Here is a 15,776-nt window from a genome sequence, read left to right on the forward strand (position 1 = left end):
TTCTTGTCAAATAAGAATGAAACTACATAATTGATCAAGCGCTTTGTAGCACTTATGGAGAATCAACTGAATCTGAAGCTTAAAGGGATTCGCTATGATAACAGCACGGAGTTTAAAAACTCACGTTGAATTACTTTTGTGCCGCAAAGGGAATACTTTGACAATATAGTTCAGCACGTACACCACAGCAAAATGGCGTTGCTGAAAGAAAGGAACAGAACTTTGATCGAAGCCGCAAGAACTATGTTGTGTGATTCAAAGTTACCGTTGTTCTTCTGGGCTGAAGAGATCAACACTGCCTGTTATGTTCAAAATCGCGCAAATCGATAAAATGAATACAAATAAAAATACAAAAAACCCGAAATGTTACAGTCTCCCCTACTTTAGGGAATTTCATCCCGAAATTAAGGAAAACTAAACATAATCATTTTCGAAAATAATTAAACTTTTAAGGAAAATATCATAACATAGAACTTCTAATAGTCGAAGCAACACTCCAAATGGCAATCTGATAAGGGCAGTTATATATAGGATGTACCAGCGGCGTATCCACCATGTCCTTATCATTTCAACATTTATCCTGTTACTCAAACTATTTTCGGTTCTAGATTAGGCCACACATTTGTACATATTATGATCTCCATGCGAGGACTTGGATAATTATGTATGCATCCATAATTACTCTTATCGTCAGATGGTCCGCATAATCCGCCCCATCTTGTGGTTTATAAAACATTGAAAACTAAATTTTTTGAGAGAAACAAAAGTTTTGATAAATTTAAATATAAATCCAAAAGATAATAAATGTATGAAACAATTCTAAAAATATATGTTCAAGTTGATTAATAAAGCAGTGTACTTTCTAAAACATCTATTATTTGCAAAAATATAAATTTTGAAGATTGAAATGGATTTCTTGAAGCAGGCATTCGAAATGAATCATGATGAATGAGAACAAGTTGAGAGTAGGATATTATAAGAAGTTAACCTTGGTAGATAAAAGAACTTGATTCATGAGATGAAATACGCAAAAGTTTATTTAGCAACAAATATTAAAATGAGTAAAGACATATGAAATCTTTAAATATCGTAACCATTAGGAACGAAATTCTAAAGACAGAAAGTTTAAATTTAAACATAGTTAACGAAAATTTTGATGAGTCGAGTTTGGTTAGTTTGAGAACTTATGAGATTAAAGAGAAATTGATATAAAGTTATAGCTTTTCAAGTTGTGATTTTGAGATGAGATTAATTCTATTTAAAATAGAGTAAAGTGACATTTTTGTCCTTGTGGTTTGGCAAATAATGCGAATTTAGTCCAAAACGTTTATTTTTTGCATATGGACCCTCCGCGTTTCTCAATTCTTGCCAACTACATCCAAATCACTAACCTCATTAAATTTAATCGTTAAGTCAGGGATAGACATGTCTTTTCACTATTTCTTTATTATATGAGTAAAGTGCCAAAATCGTCCCTGAGGTTTGGTCATATTTGAGAATTTCATCCAAAATATTTTTTTCAAGTAAAGTGCCATTTAACATTAGCTCAGGGGTGTTACTGTCCTTTTACATATTTGTTTACATTGTTATTATTATGCTGAGCTAAACCTCTTATATGACTAAAAATAAATAAGAATAAACAAACAGATAATATACCGGATTCAAACATAGGAATCGTGAAATGTCATATATGTCATAGATGAGCAAAATCGATACCGGCATCGAAATAGGTGCCGATTTGGTACAGTCGGTACCAAGGTTTTGAATTTTCGGGGCCGGTACGGTACAGTACCGGTATTTCCCGAATTTTACCTCAAATACTGGTACCGTCCCGGTACCGGTACCGTACCGTTACCGAACCAAACATTTCGATACCAGTACCGGTACAAAACATTTGCGATTTTCGGGATCGGGATTTTCGGTACCGGTACCGAGCTCGTCCCTAATATATGTCATCAAACAAACACATGATAACAATTAATGTAAACAAACATGTAAAAGGACAGTAACACCCATAAGTTAACGTTGAATTTAGACCGAGTTAACAATTTGGAAGAAATTGACAACGGTTGGGAAAAATCGAGGGTCAACTTGCGAAAAAAAATATTTTTGGACGAAATTCGCAAATATGACCAAACCTCAGGGACGATTTTGGCACTTTACTCTTTAAAATATTATAATAATTAGTAAATAATAATTGAAATGTTAATGAAAATGCGGAAATGTACGTATTCAAACCAATCGTAAATAGATTAAATTGGGAAGCGGATATTCCCAAATCACTGAGACAGTCATATTCCAATTAAATCTTTAAAATTAGATAAAATATAAGGTGGGTAATTGAAGAACCCATGAATTATGAGGAATCTTCCTATTTCCACAAAATCGTTATAAATATTATGGAATATGTAAATTGTAGTATCCATGATTTATCATGGAAACCTAAGTAAATAGCAAATATTAAATCTAATAGTGAAACGAAAATGAAATGTGAAATAGTTCGATAAAATAAGAGAAGGGCGAGGTTAGAAATGCATGAACCACCATGACTATTCTAACAACCAACGAAGTTATCATTAAAACGTTCAAAGTTTTCAAGATGTATCAAAAATCAAAGTAGGGAGTTGAAATATTTATGAACCACCGTTTAATTTCAACTAAATAACAAAACTTAATAAAAATGAAAGTCCAACAATAATCGTAAAAATGTCAATAAATAAAGTGAGTGATCAAGGTATACATGGATTTCCATGGAGATTTAATCAAAAGTCAAGTTAATGACAAAAAATTAAATTAATTAATGGAAGATTTAATTTAATAATGGAAATTAAATTTGGAGGATGAAAAATTAAGTCAGTAATAAAATTACAATAATTGAGTTTTAACAATAAAGACTTATAAGATGGAAGATAAGTTGTGAAAAGTAACATGAGATTGAGGAAAAACAAGAGGTAGTAAAATATTTATAGTTAAAGTTATGCGATCAATAGTTTATAGTTTGAGAAATTGAAATAAATGAGAGTAGATAATTTAAATAACATTACAAAATGATAATTGCAAGCACAGCATAACGGGTATGAGTTAGTATAAGATTTCTTGTTCGGGGCATTTTGGTTTTGTTGAGGTTGGTGGTTATTTGGTTAACGGCATAGCAGTAGCAAACTCCTTGGCGATTCTTGTAGTCAGACGGCGATCGTGAGAAGCAGATGAACGACGTTGATCACGATGATGAATTCTTAGGGAAACATTCTATGAGGACCAAAGATGAAATTTAATTAGATAATGGGTAAGTTGTGGAAATGAGTCAATGCGAGATAGTAGGGACACGAATTTAAATAGAATTGTGCTAGTGAATTATCATGTTTTGGAGATGCGCAAAAATTTAAAACCATGTGAAAAATTTTGAGTTATTTAAATTAATCAACCAATGTTTATCTAGAAATAAAATCCAAAAATGAAATGCGATTGGGTTGGCTTTCCATGGACATTCCATGGTAGCTCGAGAACCCAATTTACATATCAAATGAGTTGGCCTCCCATGCGCTTTCCATGACAATTTGAATGACACAACTAAATAAAGCAAAATAAATATTGTGAATTGGGCTTACCATAAGCGTTCTATGGCAATTTATTGACCCAATTAAAATAACAAGTAACAAACAATTGAGTTGGTCGGCTCATGAGAGTTACATGGCATTTAACTGACCCAACTAATTAACGAATTATCAAATCAATGGAGTTGGTCGGCCCATGAGCGTTACATGGCATTTAACTGACTCAACTAAATATCGAAATATCGAATCCAAATATAGGTAGTTGGAGTATCTTGTGAACCACCACGGACGATACGTTCCAACCAAAAATCAAGTTGAAAATGAGTTGAGAAATGGATAGTTGAAGTGCCCATGGATTTACATGGATTTTCACCCAACTAAGCATTTAAAATAATTAAAAATTCAATTTTGGAAGTTTTTTCCCAAATTTAGCCACGAACCATCGTGAATTTGGTTTTATAAAAGGAATGCAACCGTTTAGCCGGTTACGTTTAACCACTTAGGGTTTCGGTCGTATGACATCTTGTTCTGCTTTGGCATAGAGGCTCGAGTATTGTGGTCAGGTTATCCTCCATGTAAGGAATAGCGTCTTACCTTTGGTTCTTGGAACCGTTTTCCCAAGGCCGACTCACAGTTTCTCGCACCCCTTACGGTTACTTGCCGAACATGTCATACTCCCATGCCCTAAAGAGAGGGAGTAAAAACAAAACTCGGGAATTCTTAAGGAATTTCCCAAAATAAAAGGATAATCTACTAAAAATATAAGATTTAGAAAATATTTTGAATGTGAGGCATAGCCTCGAAATTTGTGTGTGTGTGCAATAAATAAAACAAAATAAAATAATTAATCTATATAAGCTGTAAACAATTTAATAAGCATATAAGGCATTCAGATAAGCACGTATAGGGTCCTAATTATATGTCTAGGAAAATTTCTAATGACCTATCTTATAACCTTCGAGTCTGATACTAGTCTGTCACACCCCAACGTCCTAAGGCGGAAATGTCGGGGCGTGAGCCGATTGTTCACCGCTCGAAGATACTATCATAAATATAAATGTGATAATATCTATTAAATTAATTATTTCATTTAAAATGCACACAATATCCAATACATCAACAAATAATCCAAACAAAGCAAATATAACCCAAACACAATTTAAAGATAAATTGTCTTCATTAAACCCTAAGGTGTTTACTAAGTTTCCAAAACTTCAATCTTCAAGTCAATCGATAACCTACATATGCGTAGAAAATACAATAGAGTTTGTCAACATAAAGTTGAGTGAGATTATCACTAGTTTTGCAATGATATAATAATATTATATGAAATTAGCAAAACGTAATAAGATGCGGTAAATAAATCAAACCATGAGCAAATAAGGTATCAATTGATGATAACCAAGCGAATCGGGCGTTGGTCAACCATGAGCAAGTAACAAGACCATTGCCAAGAGAATCAGGCGTGGGTCAATAGTATGATCATACTATAAATGAAAATATGTTGGACTTCTTCAAATGTGATAAAGTAAACAAGTAAGCATGTAGCAAGTATATTTGATAGATCACACAAAATTACACGTTTGCTATTTTGAGATATATAGATAAATCGAAACACGGATAATACGCATATGTCCCCAAAAACTTGTGAAAATTGAGTAAAATAGGGGAATGATAAAACTCACCTTAAATCGAAGGCAAGTGAATAAATATAATAATAAACGAGTTAATAATTAAGCAAGTCGTCCACTAACGCATCGAACGAAACAAACCAACTGAACCTGAAACTTTGAGAATAGAAAATATGAGTAAAAATGAACTTAATGCCGCTGGAATTATTCCAAACGGATGTCTAGAACTCCGGTTATGTTAAATTAAAGATTTAAGCGAGTCGGTACTGACTTGAATCCGAGCAGCGAGTCGGAAGTCGGGTTTTGGTCAATAGCCTTAAAATTTCGTTAGGAGAATAAAAGTCTTCTAGATCGAACGTCGGTTCTGACCAGAAGCATGAGAAAACGGATAGACAAACTTGTTGACTGTTTTGGCCTTTAACGGGTTTTAATCAAATTGACCAGTCAACACCCTCGACCATGGAAATTGATAGAAGGTTATTGACTAGTGAATACGTATAAACGATTTTACAGTTTACAACTTACCCAGAAAGTGAAAGAATCAACCAAAAAGAAGAGTCAAAGGTCGATATATAAGAAAAGTCAACCTTCAAGGCTTGTATCTTCAAACAATAAGGCAAAACCGAAGAAGTTTATGATGGGCAGAGATGAGTGACGGCTGGAGAAGATATAATTAGGGTTTAGGGAAATTATTGCAGAGGAAAATATGTCTTGTTTATATAGGAAACACAAAAACGAACCAAATATGGTGATTTCACTCGTTTAAGAAACCGAATAAGCATTTAATGACGAAATCAATATAATAACCAGTAAAATTCGTTCTTTGCCAAGGGGAAATGAGCATGGACAAGTATCTTGGTTATAATCCTTTAATGGGGCTTAATTTACTCGATTTAGTCCTAAAATAAGCAATTTACATGCTAAAAACGAACTAAGAAGGCTTAACAAACAAACAAGCTGATCAGATGTGTCATGGCCAATCTATGGTGATGCCGCCGCGCGGCGCCCCGACCCAAGGAGGGAGATTTTTGGTTTTTGACAAGTTAGACCCTTGTAGTTTGAAATGTGGTTTATTATTGAACATTTTTTTGTTAAAACAAGAAATGAACATTATGGAAAATGTAAAGGGTATAAAATAAACATGCAAATCATTAATACTTATAAATGCTTCATATTATTATGATAAAAATCCTAATAACGTTCGCAAATCGATAAAACGAATACAAATAAGAATACGGAAAACCCGAAATGTTACAATTATCATACATGAATTACATATTTTCCAGACTTCATTTTTGTTCTATTCTAAGAAATCATGAAAATTGAAAATATCAACAAGTTCTAATGTGTGTAAACATTTACTTTTGATTTTGATTGAAGCTACAAAAATAAATTGCCTGAACGGAACCCATCAGTTTTAGCGAATAACTTCAACAAAAAAAAGTTTAAATACACAATTATCACAAAAAATGGAACACAGACACAAGCAATATAATTCGATATTGATGTGGGATCCCATGAAAAAAAAGGAAAAGTATCCAAAAATAATGAAGGTAATTATGAGCAGGAAAAATGATTAAATTAATTTTAGAGTTATTAAATCAAAACTACGTAGTTCTGATGGGTTTCACATCTAACTTAGATATGCAATAGCCCCATATTCACTTTCTCCTTGTTATAAACTGCATCTTCGGTTATTAGCTCCTTAGTCATTGGAGTACTTCATAATTTTTCTTCTTTTTAGCACACAAGTTTATTCAACCCTGCGATACTTAAGGTTTTTTATCACGAAATATGTAAGATTACATTTATTTAAAACGTATAATACACAAACCTAGAAACTAGTTTAAATTATTAAGTCAAATAGTGTTTGTTCACTGAAAACCATCTGGTCTATGTGTAGCATATCAAGGGCATTCTAGGCGCCTATCGAGGACCAAATTCAGATATTGAAACTTCATTTACTGAATATTGAGAAGATCTGGATCTAGATTTGGATATTTTTGGCTTCCCTAAATCACTACTCTCTGTCGAAGAACTGAACTCTTGTAGGAGTGGCATTTCAGGATCAATGGTACTGCGTACAAAAAATGCAGGTTTTGTTGGTACCGGAAGTGTGATAGAGAAGCTATTAAGCATAAGCACAACTGAAGCCATAGTTGGCCTATCATTAACATTTTCTTGGACACATAATAACCCAATGTGGATGCTTCTAATAATGTCACGTAATGAACCGGATCCTGTCTTCAGTGCGGGATCTATTATATCTGATGTTGTTCCATTTCGCCAGCTTTTCCATGCCTAAAAGATATTAACAACTTATTTCAAGGATTCGTATACTACAGATAGAATATAAAATGATTAATTGACTATATATCCTCAAATATAATATGATTCTTGTGTTGTATATGTGTTGTTCCATACTTCTTAGAAAGCGAGAATACTTACAAAGCTAAGAAGATCCTCAACGCTTTCTTTGCTTTGAAAACATTGATTCTTTTGGCCTGTAACCATCTCTAGTACTAGCACCCCATAGCTAAAGACATCAGACTTTACTGAGAATTGGCCATGCATGGCATATTCAGGCGCCATATAACCGCTATAATCATACACATGAAAAGGTTAGCATTTTCTTTATACAGACACATACCCTCAAACACGCTTAGTCGGTTACATATATACTGAATGAAACCATTAGTACAACATGACGATCATGAGAAAATGATGTATCGTTGAAACTTGAAACAACGATTGTACACCACTTAAATTGGCCCCTCATAATACGTTTGGAGTTAATTACTGGCTTTTAAAAATGACTGTTATTTTTGTTTTTTCATTTTTATTTTTTACTATTAAGAATATATTTTAAGAAAGCCACCTTAGACGATTAAACTTGCAACGTACACTTGTCAAAAAAAAAAATTTTAAAGGATGGTTGTATTTGTAGTCACAACTTTGAAAAAATCGTAATGGTTCATGAGTTATAGTTAAAAAAAATAAGATTTAAATAAAATGTACTTACTAGGTCCCAACAATTCGGCTTGTGTCAGCTTGAGTTTCCTCATTTTTAAACAATCTTGCCATACCAAAATCTGCTATTTTGGGGGTCATTTGTGCATCTAACAAAACATTGCTTGCCTTCATATCACGATGAATGATCTTTAGACGAGAATCTTCGTGAAGGTATAATAGTCCCTTTGCAATTCCTTTAATTATACTGTAACGTTTTTCCCAATCAAGATCTACACGTTTATCTGGATCTACAAGCCATATCATATATCATGTATTAGTCCAACTAAACGTCATCTTCTATCCACATTATAAAATTAAATTGATCGAGCGTCATTTTTGTTACGGAGTTTTTAGATTGTTATGATGCTCTTTGTAATACTATGAGACTGTAAACCTATCAAATCTTGCATTTGGTTGATAATATGGCCAAATTTGCTAATAAATTACAATATCCAACCCCAGTATATGACTGCTATTTAGTTGATTTTTTCCCTTCCTGTTCAATGCAACTTGTCGTATTTGAAAGGATATGTGTTCTTAAGAACATACCAAATAGAAACTGATCAAGGCTTGCATTTGGCATGAACTCATAAATGAGAAGTCGTTCGCTTCCTTCTATGCTGAAGCCTATCAACCGGACTAAATTACGATGCTGAAGTTTCGCCATCAGCAACACCTCATTCTTGAATTCAGTGTCACCTTGTCCAGAATCCAATGCTAGCCTCTTTACTGCTATATGGTCCCCTTCACCGAGAATACCCTATGTGTATATCATATGACAGCATATAACATTGCTTAATTATTTAAAGATTCATAGTTGTTACAACGTACAAATATGATATTTCTGCACTGTTGTTTATACACCTTTATAAATAAGGTATAATATATTTGAGCTTTTTAACACTTATGATAGTTAAGAGGTTAAGTTTCATCATTCTTCATTTATTTTTAAAAGAGTAGAATAAAGTACCTCCAAATAATGTACTCGTTGTAAGTTAACTAACAAATTCATACCTTGTAAACCGTTCCAAAACCACCTCTCCCGAGCTTGTTTTCTTCAGAAAAGTCATTTGTTGCTGCTTTCACAGTACTAAAGTCGTACTGCAAAGATTCGGCGGTGCCAATATCGATAGTTGTCGTGTCAGCTAGTAGAAAGTAAGGCGAGTAAGAAGTCACTTTAGAAACGTTGTCATTTATATGATAACTTATATACCAGTTTTTCTTAGTTCCAACTATAAATTCTAACTTGAGAACTTACTCTGAATACTTTGAGGGGCTGGAGAGGAAGTCATTTGTTCTTTCTTCTTCCTGAATCTCATTATGATACAAAGTGAAGCAATTATTATGACTGTGACTATCACAATAATTGTTACGATTATCACAGTTCTTGTCGTATTATTCTTTTTGCCTGCAAAAACTAAAATATGTTAGTGATAAACTATGTTTAGTTTGAACACTTGAAACTACTAAATCAAACTTTTTGCAAATAGAGTAGAGTACAACAAGTGGCTTGGTAGTGTTTTGCTGTTGGTTGTTGAGGACGATGGCGGCTGCATGCGGTAGTTTGATAGAGTGGCGGTGGTTAGGGGTGTTCATCGAATCGAATAATGAATTTTTAATTTAAATTGAATCGAATAATCCAAATAATTATTTTTTTTCAGCATTCGTATTTAATAAAAAGTTGAACTATTCGATTCGAATTCATATTATATGCCCAATTCGAAATTCGTATTTGAAATTAGAATTCGAATAAGTTCGATTTGATGGTACAATACCACGTGATGGTGGTGGAGAGATCTTAGACTAGTAGTTAAGCGTCACGGAAACGTGATGGTGGTGGTGGCAGGAAGTCGTATGCCAAAGTTGGGGTGGTGGTGGTTAGGCGGTGATGCTATGGTGGCTTGGTAGTGTTTTGCTGTTGGTTGCTGAGGATGATGGCGGCCGCAAGCGGTGGTTTGATAGAGTGGTGGTGGTGGTTAGGGGTGTCCATCGAATCGAATAACAAATTTTCAAGTTAAATCGAATCGAATACTCCGAATAATTATTTTTCTCCACTATTCATATTCGATTAAAAGTTGAACTATTCGATTCGTATTCGTATTATATGCCCAATTCAAAACTCGATTCGAATTCGTATTTGAAACTCGATTCGAATAAGTTCGATTTGAATTCGAATAAATTTGATCTGATTCAAGTTTATCTATGCCAAAAACTTTGAAAACATAATCATAATTGCAAAACAAACATATACATTTATAGTAGCTACAATGCCACATGATAATAAGTTCAAAATTAAAGTACAAATAGTCTAAAATTCAAAATATTTAAAACAAGACGTCAATAACACCCTTATTACTATTGGCTAAGATATAGCAATATGGCCTACTGGGCTTAATTAATTTGTAATGAAAATTATTATTTATGGAACTGACACAAATTAAAAAATAATTATATATATATATGGGTAGGATCTAGAGAGAACTCCTCTAAATGAGAGAACTAGAGAACTAATACAAAATTATTTTTAACTTTTTTTTTAAAAAATATTTTGTGATTTTTTTTCTTTCCTCTTTCTAATAAGATGATATTGCTCTTAAAAAAACGGTCGATGTAGTGCATATGTGCACTAATGTGTATTACATATATACAATAATATTTTATTGCATATAATACAACACAATTGCATTATACAATACATACTAATGAATACATGCAAATACAACACCAACAATTATATGCAATACACACTATCACATATACGTAATACAATACTAATGCAGTAATGCACATATGCACTATATCGATTTTTTTTGTATATAGTATAACACTATTGCACTAATACAATACAAACAATTGCATATATGCTATTCAACAGTATTGCACATATCAAAATACACACTAATGCGCATATGAAGTAAAAAAAAAGTCGATTATTGCATATGTGCACTACAACGAGTTTTTTTTTATAATTTTTTAATTTTTTTATTTTTATGTTTTTTTTCTAGTTAAAAATAACAACATATAAGAAGGATGAAAGAAAAAAAATTTTAAAAATATTTTTTTAATTAAATTAAAAATATTTGTTTATTAGTTCTCTAGTTCTCTCTCTACGGAGGAGTTCTCTGTTGATCCTTTCCCTATATATATATATATATATATATATAATATAGGTTTAAGTTCAAGAGAGAAATGAGATTACTACGAGAAATGAAAGAAATGAATATGTGCCACTAGTTTTATTTTAGGTTTTAAATGTTTAAAAAGAAATGAAAAAAATGTAAATGCAACAATAAATGCATTCTCTCTAATACAACTAATATAACAATAATAAATCTCTCTCTAATTAATATACCTAACTAATTTAACTACAATAATTAAAAACATAAAAACACTAATTTAGTTTTATATATAATTTATTTACCCCCTCTTCATTTATCCAAAAAAAAATACAATTTATTCATATAATACTATTTCTTTTTATTAAAAAAACAATTTATTTCCACTCAATTTATTAGCATATATCAACACGTAATTTTTAACAATAATATCAAAACATAATATTTTTTTTCAATTGATATACTTAGAAAAATTATAGTGATAAATAATAATAAAAAAATATCATACAAATGTGTCCATTAAATATAAACAATAAATATACAACATACACAAAATTATATAACCTACACTTGTTTTAAGCAATAAAAACATACGATATACAAAAAAGTATATAACTTACATATGTAATTTGACATCGACAATTATATAAACTAGATAAAGATACATATATCATATACGTGTGTAGGTTATATGTTTTCTTATTCTTAGAACAAGCATATGTTATATGTTTTTGTGTAGGATGTATATTTTTTATTGACATTTAATGCTAACATATGTAAGATAGTTTTTTGTATTATTCATCAAATTTTATACGTGTTGATGTATATTGATATATTGAGTTGAAAGAAATTGGTTTTGGATAGAAAAAAAAAATTTAATGTATGAATAAATTGTATTTATGTAGGATAAAATTTTCGAGTGTAGATTATATGTTTTTCGTGTGTATGTTATACGTTTTCGTGTGAGTGTGTAGTTTATTGATGCTGAATTTTGTGTGTTGGTCATATGTTTTTCGTGTGTAGGTTATATGTTTTCTTATTCTTAAAACAGATGCAGGTTATATGTTGTAGGTTGTTTACTCTTTTGTTGATATTTAATGCAAACACGTGTAAAATAGTTTTTTGTACTATTCATCACAATGTAACTACGTGTTGATGGATATTAATATATTGAGTTGCAAGAAATTGGTTTTGGATAAAAGAAATTTTAATGTATGAATAAATTGTACTTGTGTAGGATAAAAATTGAAGAGAGAGAAAATAAGTTATAAAAATAAGTAATTCTTAATATTTTCTAATTATAATAATTTGATTAGTTATATTAATTGAATAGAGAGAATGCATTAATACTTTCCCCATTTATCTTTAAGCATTTAAAACCTAAAATAAAACTAGTGGTCCGTTTTCATTTCTTGCATTTAACACAGTAATCTCATTTCTCTCTTGAACCATCCCATATATATATATATATATATATATATATATATATATATAATTTGAATTCGAATTCGAATTTTGAATCGAATCGAATAATAAAACATAAATCCATATTCTATTTGTATTCGATTTATATACTCGAATATGAATCGAATTGAATTCGAATCTTAATTATCGAATTCGAATTGAATTTCGAATGTTTTGAATGCAAATCGAAATATGAACACCCCTAGTGGTGGTGTTTTGCTGCTAGTTGTTATCGTGTCGGTGTATTTGTGATGATGCCATTTTCGACTGTCTATGGAAGCGACAACAGGAGGTACATTATGTTGTCCTCGGTTTGTCTCTTAAATCTTCAATCTAAGCTATGATAGCACTCCGATGTTGGCATAGCAACCTGTGTTGCAGCCACGACGAAGGAAGGTCTAAGCTTGAGTAATTTGATTCGTATTTTGAGATTTTTTTTAAGTGCTATGTTATGACTTTTTAGTTACTAACGTTAGGTGTGATATTATTTTTCTTTTCGTGTGTGTATTAAGTAACATTAAGATGTGTAGATGGTCAGATGTTTATTTTTCTATTGCAACCTGAGGTTTATTTTTCTATTGCACAAACCTGGTGCAGCACGCGAGTTATTACAACTCATATATATGTTTATAAAATGATGATACTAGCTTTCTTAGTTTATTATTGTCTTTTATTCAAAATTACTTTATTATTTTACAAATATAAATATTTTCTAGTATTTTACAATTACCATACTTGTCACTGTTTATTATAGACGGTGATGGTTGAGACGCGTAAGAAATAGTAGCCCCACATCCTTTTAGAGTTGTTTATTTTGAATATTAATTCTTTCCTGTTATTAATCAAACTTAGACTAGGACGTAACTGCGTAGGCCAACCAAGAACCTTTAATTCAGTCGTTGTCTAGTCAATAAGTCAAAGTAAACGATTGTCGCTTTAACTCGATCGGTGCAAAGAAAATATACACAATTCATACCTGGTGGAGGTGAAGGTCGAGCAACTGGCGGAGATGGCTGCAAAATTGGTGGTGGTGATGGTGCGATGACTGGAGCCGTCTGGTTAAAAAACCGATACGACTCATATCTAAAATTACACATAGGCAGAAGCATTCTTGCTCCAATTCTACCATAATACATATTCGAAATCTGACGGATAGCATCCTCCAAGCAAGTATCACACTGCATGTCAGATAAGTCTGGAGTACACTGCGCAAGCCCGTAGATAGTTGACAAATCTGGACCATTAGTGCTCCCGCTGGCAAATTTCCGTAGAGAACCGCCTGCAGACGCGTTACCTCTCAGATTCCTCAAGAGTGGCCGCAAAGCACCATTGAACCGATCAATATTCGTAGCATTCTGGGGGTTACCCAGAGCCACATAAATCTTTATTCGTGTGCTTCTCAGTATTATCTCGTTTGAGTATTTCACCAAGCAGTAGTCATAGTATCCTATGGCTTCTTTTTGGTTAGGGCAGACTTGAGGCAACTTAACAATGGAGTCATTAAGACAACTCCGACACACGTCAGGGTTGACGTCGCCTCGACAAAGGGCGACCGAGTTGACCGTATCATTGCCTTGGCCGGTGGAGAGGTTGTAGAAACCGTAGCCGTTGTTGGTGGTGGGGAGGGCGGAGAGGGTGGTGTCAAGATTTCTTTGGTACCTACTGTTTACGGTATAGTTAGCCGCGTTTTCGCAGAAGTAAGAGAGGAAGTCAGGTTGAGTTGAAGTGGTGGTGGTAAGGATTAAGTGTATGAAAATAAAAGATAACAACCGTAACAACAGTTTGAGCATGTTTTCCTTTGATGGAAGAGAGAGATGAGATGCAAGATATTTAAGGAGTTAGATAATAAATAGTATACAAATATTTCTTCTATATTGACCAGGTCAGAAGAATTTTGAATACAAATTATGAAATCAAACAGAACCCATAACCCAAAACGTACTCTTTGTGGTGGAGAAACCAGGGCATTTTAGGAGTTGGATAATAAATTCAAGTCATCTATGTTGACTATGTCAAAAGCAAGGTCTGAACATAAATAAAAAAAACCACATTAACCATTAAATAGTAGGAGAATTGAATTTTGTTTTGAAACTAGCCAATTAACAAAAAGATCAAGAGAAAGAGATCCGGAGAGAATGATGGAGATTTCATTAATTATATATGTAATATAATTTTTTTTTGAACGACTAACTAAGTAATACCGGGTGCTTCGTATGCGGCCTCCACTGGCTAAAGGTAGCCCGAGCCGGCCACGAGTCCGGACGGAGCCCCTAGCGGTCCACCTATTGAGGGATTCCCCAGATAAAACCCGACCCTTACGCCCACCAAACGGTACAACAGCAAGGAGCAGGTAAAACCGGGTGAGATCATGACTCAAACACCCTGGCAAGCCAGGGTCATCCCTCTTATCTCCCATATAAATTAGTGATAATAAGGTTTGAACCCCTACCTCTCACTAGTAAAGTGAGTGCTCTACCATTGAGTCACATCCAATTTTATATGTATGATAATGAATTACAATAAGATGTATATATAAGAAAAAATAACTAGGCGAAAAAGCCTAATCTATATTAGGTATTGATAACCACAATAATAATTCATAATACCCCCCTGGTTATCAACTTCATACGCTTAGAGATGCCGCCTCGTTAAAAACCTTGTTAGGTAACCCAGTGAGACAAAACCATAGCCAAGGGAAAAAGAGTACAACACGTATTGTCTCCTCCTGATTTATATATCCGTTAGAATGGTAAATATCGATCTTCTGTGAAAGCTTCAAAACTTTTGTACTCAATCAATTTTGTCTTCGTCCTTGACATGCGTATTGTTAGGTTGAACAATGTTGCATGATCTTCACGTTAAAACTTCTATTGTGTCATTTCGTAACTATACACTATTGTATTGATGTCTTGTTGTGTTTCTCTGCATGACAAGACAAACAAAACTTGTTTTGATGGGTTGGTAAAATATAAACGCATATGTTTCATACCTGAACTATA

At 32.8% G+C, this 15,776-nt stretch overlaps 1 protein-coding gene across 1 annotated transcript; it reads right to left on the reverse strand.

The window, feature by feature from the left end:
* Positions 1 to 7,010: 7,010 nt before the first annotated feature.
* LOC143616963 (cysteine-rich receptor-like protein kinase 15) lies at positions 7,011 to 14,567 on the reverse strand. Its single transcript, XM_077089654.1, has 7 exons — positions 13,754 to 14,567; positions 9,456 to 9,605; positions 9,212 to 9,342; positions 8,747 to 8,957; positions 8,208 to 8,445; positions 7,634 to 7,784; positions 7,011 to 7,486 (listed from the first exon to the last, which is right to left on the reverse strand). The coding sequence occupies exons 1-7, from the start codon at positions 14,565 to 14,567 to the stop codon at positions 7,112 to 7,114; spliced, it is 2,070 nt and encodes a 689-aa protein (XP_076945769.1). The 3' UTR covers positions 7,011 to 7,111.
* Positions 14,568 to 15,776: the final 1,209 nt, after the last annotated feature.

The sequence above is a fragment of the Bidens hawaiensis genome, unplaced genomic scaffold (assembly GCF_021521415.1).
Source record: "Bidens hawaiensis isolate Kalapana, Puna unplaced genomic scaffold, B.hawaiensis_p1.1 tig00002307_1, whole genome shotgun sequence".
In the NCBI taxonomy this organism is placed as follows: Eukaryota; Viridiplantae; Streptophyta; class Magnoliopsida; order Asterales; family Asteraceae; genus Bidens; species Bidens hawaiensis.